General features: G+C 37.4%; 2 protein-coding genes across 3 annotated transcripts; one reads left to right on the forward strand and one right to left on the reverse strand.

The window, feature by feature from the left end:
- The first annotated feature begins 291 nt into the window (after window positions 1-291).
- On the forward strand, window positions 292-6,424 carry LOC123602468 (olfactory receptor 51G2-like). 2 transcript variants are annotated; one of them, XM_045486952.1, is made up of 2 exons: window positions 292-331; window positions 5,523-6,424. In XM_045486952.1, exons 1-2 carry the CDS (start codon window positions 292-294, stop codon window positions 6,422-6,424), a joined length of 942 nt encoding a protein of 313 aa, XP_045342908.1. The 2 variants fall into 2 exon arrangements, with proteins under 2 accessions (XP_045342908.1, XP_045342909.1); XM_045486953.1 differs by lacking the exon at window positions 292-331 and having other exon boundaries at window positions 5,492-6,424.
- Window positions 6,425-10,581: 4,157 nt separating this feature from the next.
- On the reverse strand, window positions 10,582-11,541 carry LOC123602470 (olfactory receptor 51L1-like). The gene has a single exon (XM_045486954.1). The coding sequence runs from the start codon at window positions 11,539-11,541 to the stop codon at window positions 10,582-10,584; it is 960 nt and encodes a 319-aa protein (XP_045342910.1).
- Window positions 11,542-12,294: the final 753 nt, after the last annotated feature.

Genomic DNA, 12,294 nt, shown 5'->3' on the forward strand with positions numbered 1-12,294 from the left:
CATTCATGCTCTGTCTCTCTCTGTCTCAAAAATAAATGAAGGTTAAAAAAAATTTTTTTTAATAAAAAAAAATAAAAATAAAAAGTAGTCTCATCCTTTGTACTCTCAGAGCATCTCATCCATTTTTATAACACATTTTCAGAATGCGAAATTCTTCACTCAACTTACCAGTTACATAATTTATTTTATGTAATTTCCCAAATGCCCTCTCTCCATTAGATCAACATTTTATGAAACCCATCTGCTTCATAGCAGCCTTGTTTTTTTACTACATCCTCAGCACCTACTACCATGCCTACATTAGAGCAGAATTCTAGTGTGCATTCATTGAATGAATCTTCTTTGATTGACTACCTGGCTGACCTATTGTGTGATAGGTAGCCTAGGCTCCTGACTACTCCAGAATAAGTGTTGCCATTGATCTATAAATAATTGAAATTATTTCTTCAATATTAACTAAAATTCACACCAAAAACAAAACAAAACAAAAAAAAAAAACAAAACAAAATTCCCCAAACAACAACAAAATACTTTACCTATGAGAATGGGATCATGAGCCAAAGTCATCACTTTTATATTAAGTAGAACAGTGTAGACTTAGAATAAACATGAATATGAAGATGCTTCTGAGGGTATCAGTCTGTTTTTTCTAACTGAACTCTTTTCCTTTTTAATTTCTTTTCCTTTCTATGTTCACTGGAAAATTTTCATCATTTTTTAAATCAGAATTAATAAATATAGACACCTAAACAGTGAAGTTATTTCCAATTTACCCATCTGATTCCAACTTAAACACTTGTCCAGAAAGAAGAAATAAAAAATTCAAGGTTAAAAGTGACATGATACTTAATAAATAGACATTGAGAGAGGTATTCTAGCCACAGAAGAAATTGCTAACCTATGCTATTAAAGGCTAATTTTGAACATTATCAGGAATACAATAGATCATAAAGAAACTATAATCTTTATATCACATACCCATAATGACTTACCCTACAAAATAGTCCATATGAATATGAGTATTGAACTTCAAAAAAAGAAAAAGGTATATCACAGTCAAGAGTAGCTAGAAAAATGAATTATAAGGAAATACCATAACAGAATATTTCTCTATTTAAAATAATATATAAGGAGCAGATGGGATTAGAATATGCAAGATCATCAAATGGGAGAGGGGGCTATAAATATTTTCAAAGAATCAACTGAGTCAATTTGAACCGCACTGAGGAAACAGATAAAAGAATGGTAGGACAGTTTTTGATATCATCAGGTCTTCTGGAAGAGTGTTTTTAGGAAGAGATTTCATTTAAAAACTTTAAAAGAATTTTAGCTAGACAGAGTGAAATGAGAATATGTTACCAAAAATTCCAGGAAGAACTCTAGAAGGAACATCATGAGAGTTTCTTCATCTGTTCAGAAAATTTGGTCAAAATCATCCAGATCTCCAGGATTGCAGATTTAAAATACCTTCAGTCTTAGTGTTCAGGAGATATAAATAATCCCATCAATTAAGACCTACAAATGTACAGCATCACAATGAAAGTCAGAGATAATGAGTCAATAAAACACCTCTGATAAAGGAGATAAGACTGAACAACAGGATAGTCTTGTGGCAGCAAACATAGTAGATAAGACCACATAATAGTGGATATATTACATTATCAGGGAAATATACTAAGAATATATCATTTAAATCAGCCACCTTCCAAGCAGTTCTCCTGAGAACAAAATCTACTCAATGCTAATTAATACTTTAAATATTAAAAATAGAAGATATAGGGATTCAGGCTTTTAGAAAGAGGGTTAATATTTTTCCCCCATGTAAGTAAATGAATCTTAACAAAAGAATAGTTGATGAGGTTGTTGTTTCAGAATTTGTGAGAAGTAAAAGCTTGGAGGAATCGATCTCTGATCGTCTTGGTTCTTATAGATCATTCACCATGGATGGAGCAAGGAGGTAGATGCTAGCCACAAAGATGTAAATATGAGGAGCCATATGGCCACCAAATCTGTGAGTGAGGAAGGAGAAAAAGGCTGGAGCATAGACCACTAAGATCACACACACATGGGATCCACATGTTTCCAAGGTCTTGAGCTTAGCACCTTTGGATGGAAGATGGAAGACAGCGTAAAGGATGATAACATAGGAACATAGCATTAATATGAAATCTAAACCTCCAGCAAGGAAGGCAGCAGTCAGCCTGCAGATTCTGCAGATCCTTGTCTCTTCACAAGGTAGCCTGATCAGAGCCATAAATTCACAGTAAGTGTGAGAGATGACAGTAGTTCTGCAGTAAGGAAGCCACTGAGGCATGAAGGGTTGAGGACTGAAGAGCAAAACCCCATGGAGGACAATAGCTAGCCCCAAGTTCTTGATGACTCTATGTGTCAGGATAGCAAAATGTCTCAGAGGATCACAGATTGCCATATACCCATATACTGGTCAAAGGCCATGGCCAAGATAAACCCTGAGGCCATGTTACATAGTGAATGAATGAGAAACACTTGTGTGAGTGTTCTTCAAAATAGATCTCCCTACCATGGAACCAAAAAATGCTGAGGATTTGGGCACAGTGGTGATGGAGATGAACAAGTCAGCCACAGAGAGCGTACAGAGGAAGAAGTACATGGGGTCATGCAGGTTGGAATCTGTTCTGACAATAAAGAGAATTACCCAGCAGAGCACTCAGGTAGATAGGCAGAAGGGCCATGAGAGCCAAGTGTGGATGGCCTCCATCCCTAGAAGGCCAAGGAGAAGAAAAGTACTGGGGTGGAAATTGGTATTATTTGACAACGACATGATGAAAACCCCTGGCTCCACTCAGTCATGGGATGGTGCTGAGTCTTTCATACTCATTTGTCCATTCATTCTCTTCTGCCTTTATTTTCATTTATATAAAAGCCTTGGCGATGTTTTATACAACAAGGATACAGTGATAAGTAGGAGTGATCCCTAACTTTAGATATTAGCATTCTAATAGTGGAGAAACTTATGCAAACCAAGGATTAAATTCCCAAGTGAACAATTCAGTGAAAGTTATATGAAGAAACAGGGAGACTTATTCCACTTGTATGAGCCAGAAGATTCATAGTGAAGATGCTTAGTCTTGGTTCTGAAGCATATTGGACCTTTAAAATTAAGAGAAAACTATGACTACAATAAAGTTCACAGTCAGAAGACATCAGTGCCTCCACTGAGAAGATTAAAGAATCTTCTTTTGCTGGGTGCCTGGGTGTATCAGTCGGTTATGCGTCCCACTCTTGATTTTGGCACAAGTCATGATCTCAGGGTTTGTGAGGGGGAGCCCATGTTGGGCTCTGTGCTTGACAGTGCAGAGCTTGCTTGGGATTCTCTCTCTTGCTCGCTCTCTCTCTGCCCCTCCCCTGCTCACATGCTCTCTCTGTCTCTCAAAATAAATAAATAAACTTAAAAAATTAAAAAAAAAATAACAATCTTCTTTTGTTTGTATGTGGGTGAATCTGGAGTAGTTGTTTGAAACATAAGCTTTTATGTTTATTTATTTTTGGGAGAGAGAGAGCTCATATGATCAGTAGAAGGGCAGAGAGAGATAGAGGGGAGAGTGTGAAGGACAGAGGATCTGAAGCAGGATCTGGGCTGACAGCAGAGAGCCCGATGTGGGGCCCGAACTCACAAGCATGTGAGATCATGACCTGAACTAGGGTCAGATGCTTAACTGACTGAGCCACCCAGGCACTCCAAGACATAAGCTTTTGTCTATGGCTGCTTCCTCATGTTATCAAGCACAGAAGTGAAGCCATCATGATACACTTTTAATTGATTAAAGACACTTTCTATGAATTAAACATTATGTGGTTGCCTAAAACATATCTTTTGTATACACCTCGGCATCATGAGAAGTCTGAAACATTACAAACCAATCTGTTAGCAGAGATTGGGAGTTGTAAATCCAGGGAGATAGAAACAAATATTGCTTCTTTATAACAATCCTGCATTTTTTTCCTTTGTGAAAAAAAAGTTATGTGTTAGTGGTTTCTCACTAATTCGAACATGTTTTGTTTTCATTTTCATTCGCTTTAAACTATTTTCTAATGTTTCTTTTGATTTCTTTGACCCACAAACTATTTAGAAGTATGTTATTACTTTCCAAATATCTAGGGAGGGGGCTTCAAGGGAAATTGCTATTACTTTGGAATTATCATAGCAGAACTCTGACCTTAATTGTCTCACCCCAAATTAGAATTCATTTTCCCAGAACTGCTTCCAAGATATATTTGATGGCAATGAAACTGTAGACTGAAGAGAACAGAAGATTGTTTCCTAAATTTCACCTGATTGTCCACTATGCTACATATAATTAGTATGTATTGATAAATAATATTAATTTCATGTATTCTAGATTCTTTTTCCAAGGAGTGAGAGCTATAAGAGTGACAGCAAAATGTCTTAAGCCAGGGCATATCTCCATCTATCTCCTTAAACTAAGCAAAAATGAGGAAATCAGGAGTTAATGAAATTAGAACCTGAGTTCTGAACCTAATCTCTAATTCCCAATAGCTTCTTTCCCTGACAGCATGGGCAGGCCATCCCCCTCTATGCCCTTGGGAATCTTTGATGTTAGGAAACATGTCTAGAGCTGAGCTCATTTGGAAAAGCCATAAGTCATGAGAGAACTGAAGGTCTCCACAGGTGAGGTGACTGCTCATCTTTATCCCCACAGAACCTCTGGTGAGGTAAGGCAATGCACAGTGGAGCTCACTTGTGTACAACTTCAGATGTTAGTCAGAACTCTTTAAAGTTCATTTTTTATGTGTCCTGTGTATTAATTATGAACTTCTTGGACTCCAGTCTTATTCTTTCGTACACACCTTTAAGGTGAAGTTGAGAGAGAATAAAGATACAGAAATAATAGAGTCAGCATCTTATCCTAATAGGACCTTGGGATTATGTGTTGATAAAGATTCTAATTTAATCAGGGATATGAGGGATATGAGGCTATTCTCACTGCAAAGACTCTGTATGGATGACATTCCTACTTCCCTAACTGTCACCATCAATTGCTTTCGTGGCCAAGAAGACAGATAGCAAGCATAAGAATCAAGAGAGGTTTCTCCCCTTTCCACCTATTTCCCTAGACTTTAATCTTTAAAGTAGTTTTAGATTGTCCTTGCCTAGCAACCATGCCACAGGTTATCTGAAAAAAATGGAAGAAAAATTTAGAGACTGTTTTCATATGATTTTTCATGTCTTTATTAAGATAGTGTTATATGTGGAAATTAAATAGCTCATATGAGTTTCTTCTTATGATCTCTCGTCTATAAGTTTACTAGTGACTTCGTGTTTCTCTTTGACTACAGCTTTGAATAGGTGGTGAAGGGGACTTGTGTAGTCAACAGCACAAGCACAGAATGTAAACTTCATGAAATAAGGATCATGGCGATGGGGTGCTAATCCAGACTCTCTTAATCTATATACAAAGGTTGTTGATTTCTGCGCTCCAAATGACACATCATGGTCTTCTTCAATGGTAGTAGCTACAGACCTTTTCTTCTGAGTGGTTTCCCTGGTCTGGAAGACTCACATCCAGTGATTTCCATTTTGTTTTGTGCCCTCTACCTGATTGCCCTAATGGGTAACATCACCATCTTAGTGGTTATTAAAGTGGAACGGTCACTTCATACACCCATGTACTTTTTTCTCTCCATGCTGGCTGCTAGTGACCTTGGAATCTGTGCTACCACCCTGCCCACCCTGCTCAAGCTTTTCTGGTTTAATGTTCGGGAAATAGACTTTGATGCCTGCCTCATCCAGATGTTCTTTATCCATGTGTTTTCCTTAATGGAGTCAGGCATCCTCCTCACCATGGCTTTTGACCGCTATGTGGCCATCTCCAACCCACTCAGGTACACTACTGTTTTGACTGATTCTACCATTGCCAAGATAGGTGTGGGGCTTCTGCTACGGGCTGTGGCTGTCATCTTCCCAGGACCCTTTCTCATCAAACGACTGAAGTTTTGTAAGGCTAATGTGCTCTCCCACTCATACTGCCTGCATCCAGATATAATCAAGCTCTCTTGTTCTGACCACCGAATAAATAGCATCTATGGCCTCATCATCATTCTCATCACCTTTGGTGTGGACTCTGTACTCATTCTCCTCTCTTATTTGAAGATCCTGATTACTGTGCTAGGCATCGCCTCCCGGGAACAACAATTTAAGGCCCTTAACACTTGTGTCTCCCACATCTGTGCTGTGCTTCTGGTTTATGTCCCTATGCTGGGTGTATCCATTATCCATCGCTTTGGGAAACATGTTCCATCTATGGTGCACATTATCATGGGTTATATATACCTATTGATTCCTCCTGTTCTCAACCCTGTTGTATACTGTGTTAAAACCCGAGAGATACGTACCCGTATTCTAGGTAATCTACTGAAATTATAGCTGAAGTACTTTAGAGTCATTTATTATTTCTAGAATAATCCTTATGAAATTAATTTCTAACTTGAGAAAATGAAATATATATCACTGAGAAACATTCATATATTCACAATTCCCATGAACATATTTTTCTCTCACTCTTCTGGAATTTTTGAAGATAGTATCAATATACTACGACTTTTCATTTCCCTCAAGTAACTCGACATAGATAGATGATATATAATCGTACAAATAAAGAGTGACTTCTCAATCATCTATATTGTCAGAAAGCTCCAATATCCATGGAAGTCAGTGGATTAGTTGGAAGATGTAAGATGCAAAACATAAGGCATCCAGTAGAGGCCATGCTATCATCTGACTCGATGTAGTCTGCAATTTAACTTCTGATGACACTTCCCACAAATGTCTCTTCCATGATTTTTTACTATCCATCTTTGAAATTATATTTAATTTTTGTCAGCTTTCACTAGTGAGAGATCTTTAGATATGACTTTACAAATGTGTTAATCTATTTTACCATGCACAGGCCCAACTTCTTTGATATCTGCAGGCACACATGTAACATCTAGAAAACTAAACTAAAAATTATAGCAGACTGAAAACTTGACATGAACTGGTGTTTTGGCATGCCAGGTACTACTCTTTGTCTCATACTTTTTATTTGCTAATGAGTATTCTGCTGATTTGTGAAATTATGTAACTAAGCTTATATAAAAGTAGGCTATTGACTGTCAGTAGCTTTTGGAGAGTGTGTGTGCTGCTGAGAATATTTGATAGAGGACAGTTACTTTTATTTGAACAGCACCAACTTTAAATTGTTTTTGCCTCCAAGAAGTTATTAAAATAATGACAAAAAAAGAGAGAAATAACAGTGTTTCCAGTTGGTTGCATTTGCAGCATATCCTGCCAAGAATAAGATGGAAATATTTCATGAGTCAGGAGATCAACTTCTTAGAGGCGATAGGGCTTTATATATTCCTCTCTCTCAAGGTTTCCTGATTTCTATGGCTATCCTGTACCTACTGAAGAAAAACAAACAAACAAATTTCTACAAAATTATGTTTACAAAGATTTCCAGACAGGGGCACCTGGGTGGCTCAGTCAGTGAAGCGTTAGACTTCAGCTCAGGTCATGATCTTGTGGTTTGTGAATTTGAGCCCTGCATTGGGCTCTGTGCTGACAGCTCAGAACCTGGAGCCTGTTTCAGATTCTGTGTTTCCCTCTCTCTCTGTCCCTCTCCTGCTCACTCTCTGTCTCTTTCTCTCTCGAAAATAAATAAAAAACATTAAAAAACCACAAAGATATCTGGACATAAATGGGAATTTCATAGTATTTCTAAATGTATGGTAAAGTAGGACCTTGTAAATTTAACTATTGCCTCACCTGTGCCTGTAAACAACCTATTTCCAGCTGTAGACATTCCATTTAGACACTTTGGAAAGCCAATGAACATTTCCTACCATTGTTATTTTTAGTTTCTCATTTACCATTTTCATCTTTCATATAATTCCAGAACTCTTTATTTTTTAAACTAAATGCCTTTATCTTACCTGGGAAACAATTGTGTGTGTGTGTGTGTGTGTGTGTGTGTGTGTGTAGAGTATCTGAATATTTCTTTCATTAAGACACAAAACTTGTATCTTTCACTGAGTATTCATACTAACAAGAAATACAGCATACATGTGATCTACAAAATATGTATCAGAAGAAAAAGAAATAAATATATGGTCGTATATTATTTGAGATATAAACCACAAAGTAGACAAAAAACATCAAGGCCATGGTCTAAATAAGGAAAAATTACATAAATCTTCTGGGCAATAGAGAAAAGCAGTTTATTTTCTTTTGGAGCAACTGGGACATTTACGGTTAGACACGACTTTGAGATCAATGGCAAAGGTGAGGCTGAGACCTGCATTTGACCTGTAGGAAAATTCTAAATGAAGATCATATTATTGAACTCTACCTTGAATGTTTTTCAGTGGAAAATGTGGCTTAGTATTATATTATCCAGTGTTTTCTGACTGATAATTAATAATTTCTCAAGTCTGGTAGTGAGGTAGTTAATAGGTGTCAATAGAAGAATTTCAGGATAATTTCATATTGGTGAATTAAAATACATGACTTACTATATCCCTTTGAACTACGTACGAGGGTATGTAATTTCAGAGTTCAGGAGTACCTGAAGGCACAAATATAATTAATGTAAAAATAAGAATACATATGAAGACAAACTGCATTGATTTACATCTCTAACCATTGAGTAGCGTCATAATTATGTATCTTCACTAAAGGAATGTTCTTAGCTTATTGGTATTCTCTTACCATTGCAATAAGTTGTCTCACTTCTCTGGATCATCAACATTCAATGAATTCATTTTTGTTTTTCTCTCAGGTAAGCATATACATGTAGACTCCTTTTAATTAATAATGTGTATATTTCTTTAATCTTATTATATATAATCTCCACCCAAAATCATGGTTAGTAATGACAGTTTTATTTACTCCTCTTCTAATTCAGGTGGTATATACCTAAACATGAACAGTTATTACTTGACCACTGGAAGCTGTTGTCTTGGTATTAGTTTATATATAGTACCAGGAATGATCAAATGATAGAACAGTATTGGAGTTGCCCATGAATTTTAACTGAAAGTTAGGCAAGCCAATAGCAGTCAACATCATCTCTTTCTCTTATTCTCCTCTGTAAATTGCATAAAGAACATGGGAATCTGTGCTAAACCGTTCGGGGACTAAACAGCTGATTGCAGTGCCAACCTTGAGGCAGGGGAACTTGACATAAGTGAAATCAACTTGTAGAAGTGGAAGTATCAGGGCACCTGGGTGGCTCAGTTGGTTAAGCCTCTGACTTAGACTCAGGTCAGGATCTCATGGTTCACAGGTTCAAGCCCTGCATAGGACTCTGTGCTGACAGTTCAGAGCCTGGAGCCTGCTTTGGATTCTCTGTCTCCCTTTCTCTCTGCTCCTCCCCCACTCATTCTCTCTCTCTCTCTCTCTCTTTCAAAAATAAACATTAAAAAAAGACTTCTACAAATATTGGGAACTATAAGGCATTTTAAAAGTATCATTTCCCCCTTCATTTTTTAATTTATTTTTTTGCCTTTAAACAAGTGTAGACCATGAACCAAGAAAATTCAGTTACATTTGCAAGGTTTTTTTTGTACCACCCTATGCACAGCTATGTGCTAGATAATTTTAGAATTATAAGGAAAGATGGTTTTGTATACTGAAAAGAGTTACAGATAAAATTGAGACCTAAATCTGTAACTGTCTCCTACTACCACAAATTTATAAGTAGCTACACCTCAATGAGTTATATTGTTACATGAATGAAATTCCTCATAGCCAAATTCATCAGGGATACATTTATTTTTACATTTGAATAAGTAGTGTAGTCCTAAATTATTATTAAGATACATTTGATCCAATGGATTATAGTCACTGGCTTCATATGACAATATCTAGAGGCTTTCAAAAATTACTGAGTCTCAGTAATTATTCTAAAAAATATTTCTTAAAATTAAGTAAAGGAAAAATATGCAGATGGAAATTTTCTATTCCTGAGGGAAACAAATCTCCTCAGAAAAGGCGGAACATGTGTACAGACTTTTAAAAGATGATGCTGACGTACCATGAAACTTGATAATTTCTGTTTTGAGCATTAATATTCTCTTAAATCAAGAAAAAATTTTCCAATCTTTAAAAAAGAGAGAATAAGTGGACATGCAGATATAGAAACACATTGATATAACAATAAAGGTAATATTAAATATCCTGGAAATATAAGTATCAGAAGCAAAGAAATATGGGTTTAATATATTTAAGGCAAACTTAATGGATAAATGACCTTGAAAGGGTTGGGATCAGAAATGGGAGGGAGCAGATAGAAATGATTTCTAAAACACTCAATACCAACATGTTCATATTTAAAGGGAATTTATGAAGCACTTGTTAAGTCAATCTGTATGGTCTCAGTGGACATCAACTCTCTCCTTTTGGCCATTCTGAGGATACTCTGTTAGCTCTATTTCTGCCTTTCAGTATTTCACTGGTAGTTCTGATGCCAACATACCTAGAGCAAACAATCAGTATGTATTTACATCATTTAGACTGATGTCATCATTGTTTTAAGGATATACCTACATCATAGTAGAACTGATTTTTGTGTGGAGAAGTAGGTAGAGGACGCCTTGACGGATCTGTTTGGTCTTCACACTATAGATGATTGGATTGAGCACAGGTGGAACCAATAAGTAGATGTGAGCCATGAAGATATGGATCAGTGGGGAGGAGTGTTTGGCAAAACGATGGACAATAGATAACCCAATCATAGGCACATATAGGATGAGTACAGCACAGATGTGAGACGCACACGTGTTGAGAGCCTTAAGCCGCCCTTCACGTGATGCAATTTTTAATATAGAGTGAAGGATGTACACATAAGACACAAAAATACCCAGAGAGTCCATTCCCCACAGCACACTGATTAGAACCAACCCATATATAACATTAAACTTGGTGTCAGCACAGGCAAGGCGGATCATGTCCTGGTGCAGACAGTATGAATGAGAAAGGATGTGAGAGTGGCAGAAAGGAAAGAAGGCCAGCCGAGCCAGAAGTGGAATCATGGCACAGGCACTCCTAAGCAGGGCTGCAATTCCAATTTTCGTGATAAGTCTTGGGGTGAGAATGGTAGCATATCGTAGAGGGTGGCAGATAGCCACGTAGCGGTCAAAGGCCATGGCCAAGAGCACAGATGATTCCGTGAAGGAGAAAGTGTGAATGAAAAACATTTGGACCACACAGGTACTGAACTGGATTTCCCTGGAAATGGACCACAACACCCTGAACAGTGATATCATGGTGGGCATGGACATGCCCATGTCGGTGAGGGAAAGCATCGCCAGAAAGTAGTACATGGGCTGATGGAGCCTGGGGTCTGTCCGAACAATATGCAGGATGGTGCAGTTACCCATGATTCCAACAAGGTACAGGAGACAGAATGGAATGGATATCCAGTGGTGGAATTCCTCATAGCCAGGGATACCTGAGAGATAGAATGTGGAGGACAGGGTATTACTGGAGTTTAAGGTTGTCATAGAGCTCGCTGTTAAACCACAATCCATTTTCAGGATCGTTCCAGTGAGGAAGGCAATGATAAGATCAGCATCTGAGTCAGGAAAAGAAAACAAAACAAAACAATGAAACTTCAGTACTTTCCTATAAGCACTCTTGAATTCATCCCCAAATTTGTGCTTTTTCTTTCTATATTTCACTGCTGAGTATTGTGTGTTAAGTAAGATATCTTCTTTATAACCACAAGGAGATTCCCTCCTGACTCTCAGATGCAGACTCCTTGACATTCTCTCAAAATATGGACAATCTTCTCCTAAAGACACAACCCAGACCAGTCCACACACAATCTGATCCAGATTACATTCTTCATTTTATAATTTTCCTCTAGAATTTTCTTGCCAAGCACTACCGATATTTTTTTGTAAAAGTGTTTCTCTTTCTTTCTTCTCCTTCTTTCTTTTCTTTCTTTCTTTCTTTCTTTCTTTCTTTCTTTCTTTCTGAGAAAGAGACAGGGAAGGGAGGAGCACAGAGAGACAGGGAGAGAGAGAATCCAAAGCAAGCTCCTTGCTATCAGTCCAGAACCCAATATGGGGCTTGATCCCAAGCACCCTAAGATCATGACCTCAGCCTAAATCAAGATTTGGATGTTTAACTGATTGAGCCACTCAGGCGTCTCAGGGCTACTGATCTTAACATTAGTTTTATTTTTTAACGATTTCTGCTGTGATTTACACACAATGTCTTTTTCTGCCTAAGCTTCCCAGCTTTTTCAATGA

Source organism: Leopardus geoffroyi, chromosome D1 (assembly GCF_018350155.1).
Source record: "Leopardus geoffroyi isolate Oge1 chromosome D1, O.geoffroyi_Oge1_pat1.0, whole genome shotgun sequence".
Lineage (NCBI taxonomy): Eukaryota > Metazoa > Chordata > Mammalia > Carnivora > Felidae > Leopardus > Leopardus geoffroyi.

Coding starts and splice junctions, on each gene's coding strand:
- LOC123602470 (XM_045486954.1), bottom strand. CDS start 11,541: ATGACAACCTTAAACTCCAGTAATACCCTGTCCTCCACATTCTATCTC.
- LOC123602468 (XM_045486952.1), top strand. CDS start 292: ATGCCTACATTAGAGCAGAATTCTAGTGTGCATTCATTGA. Junction 332..5,522: donor TTCTAGTGTGCATTCATTGA/ATGAATCTTCTT, acceptor GTAGCTACAGAC/CTTTTCTTCTGAGTGGTTTC.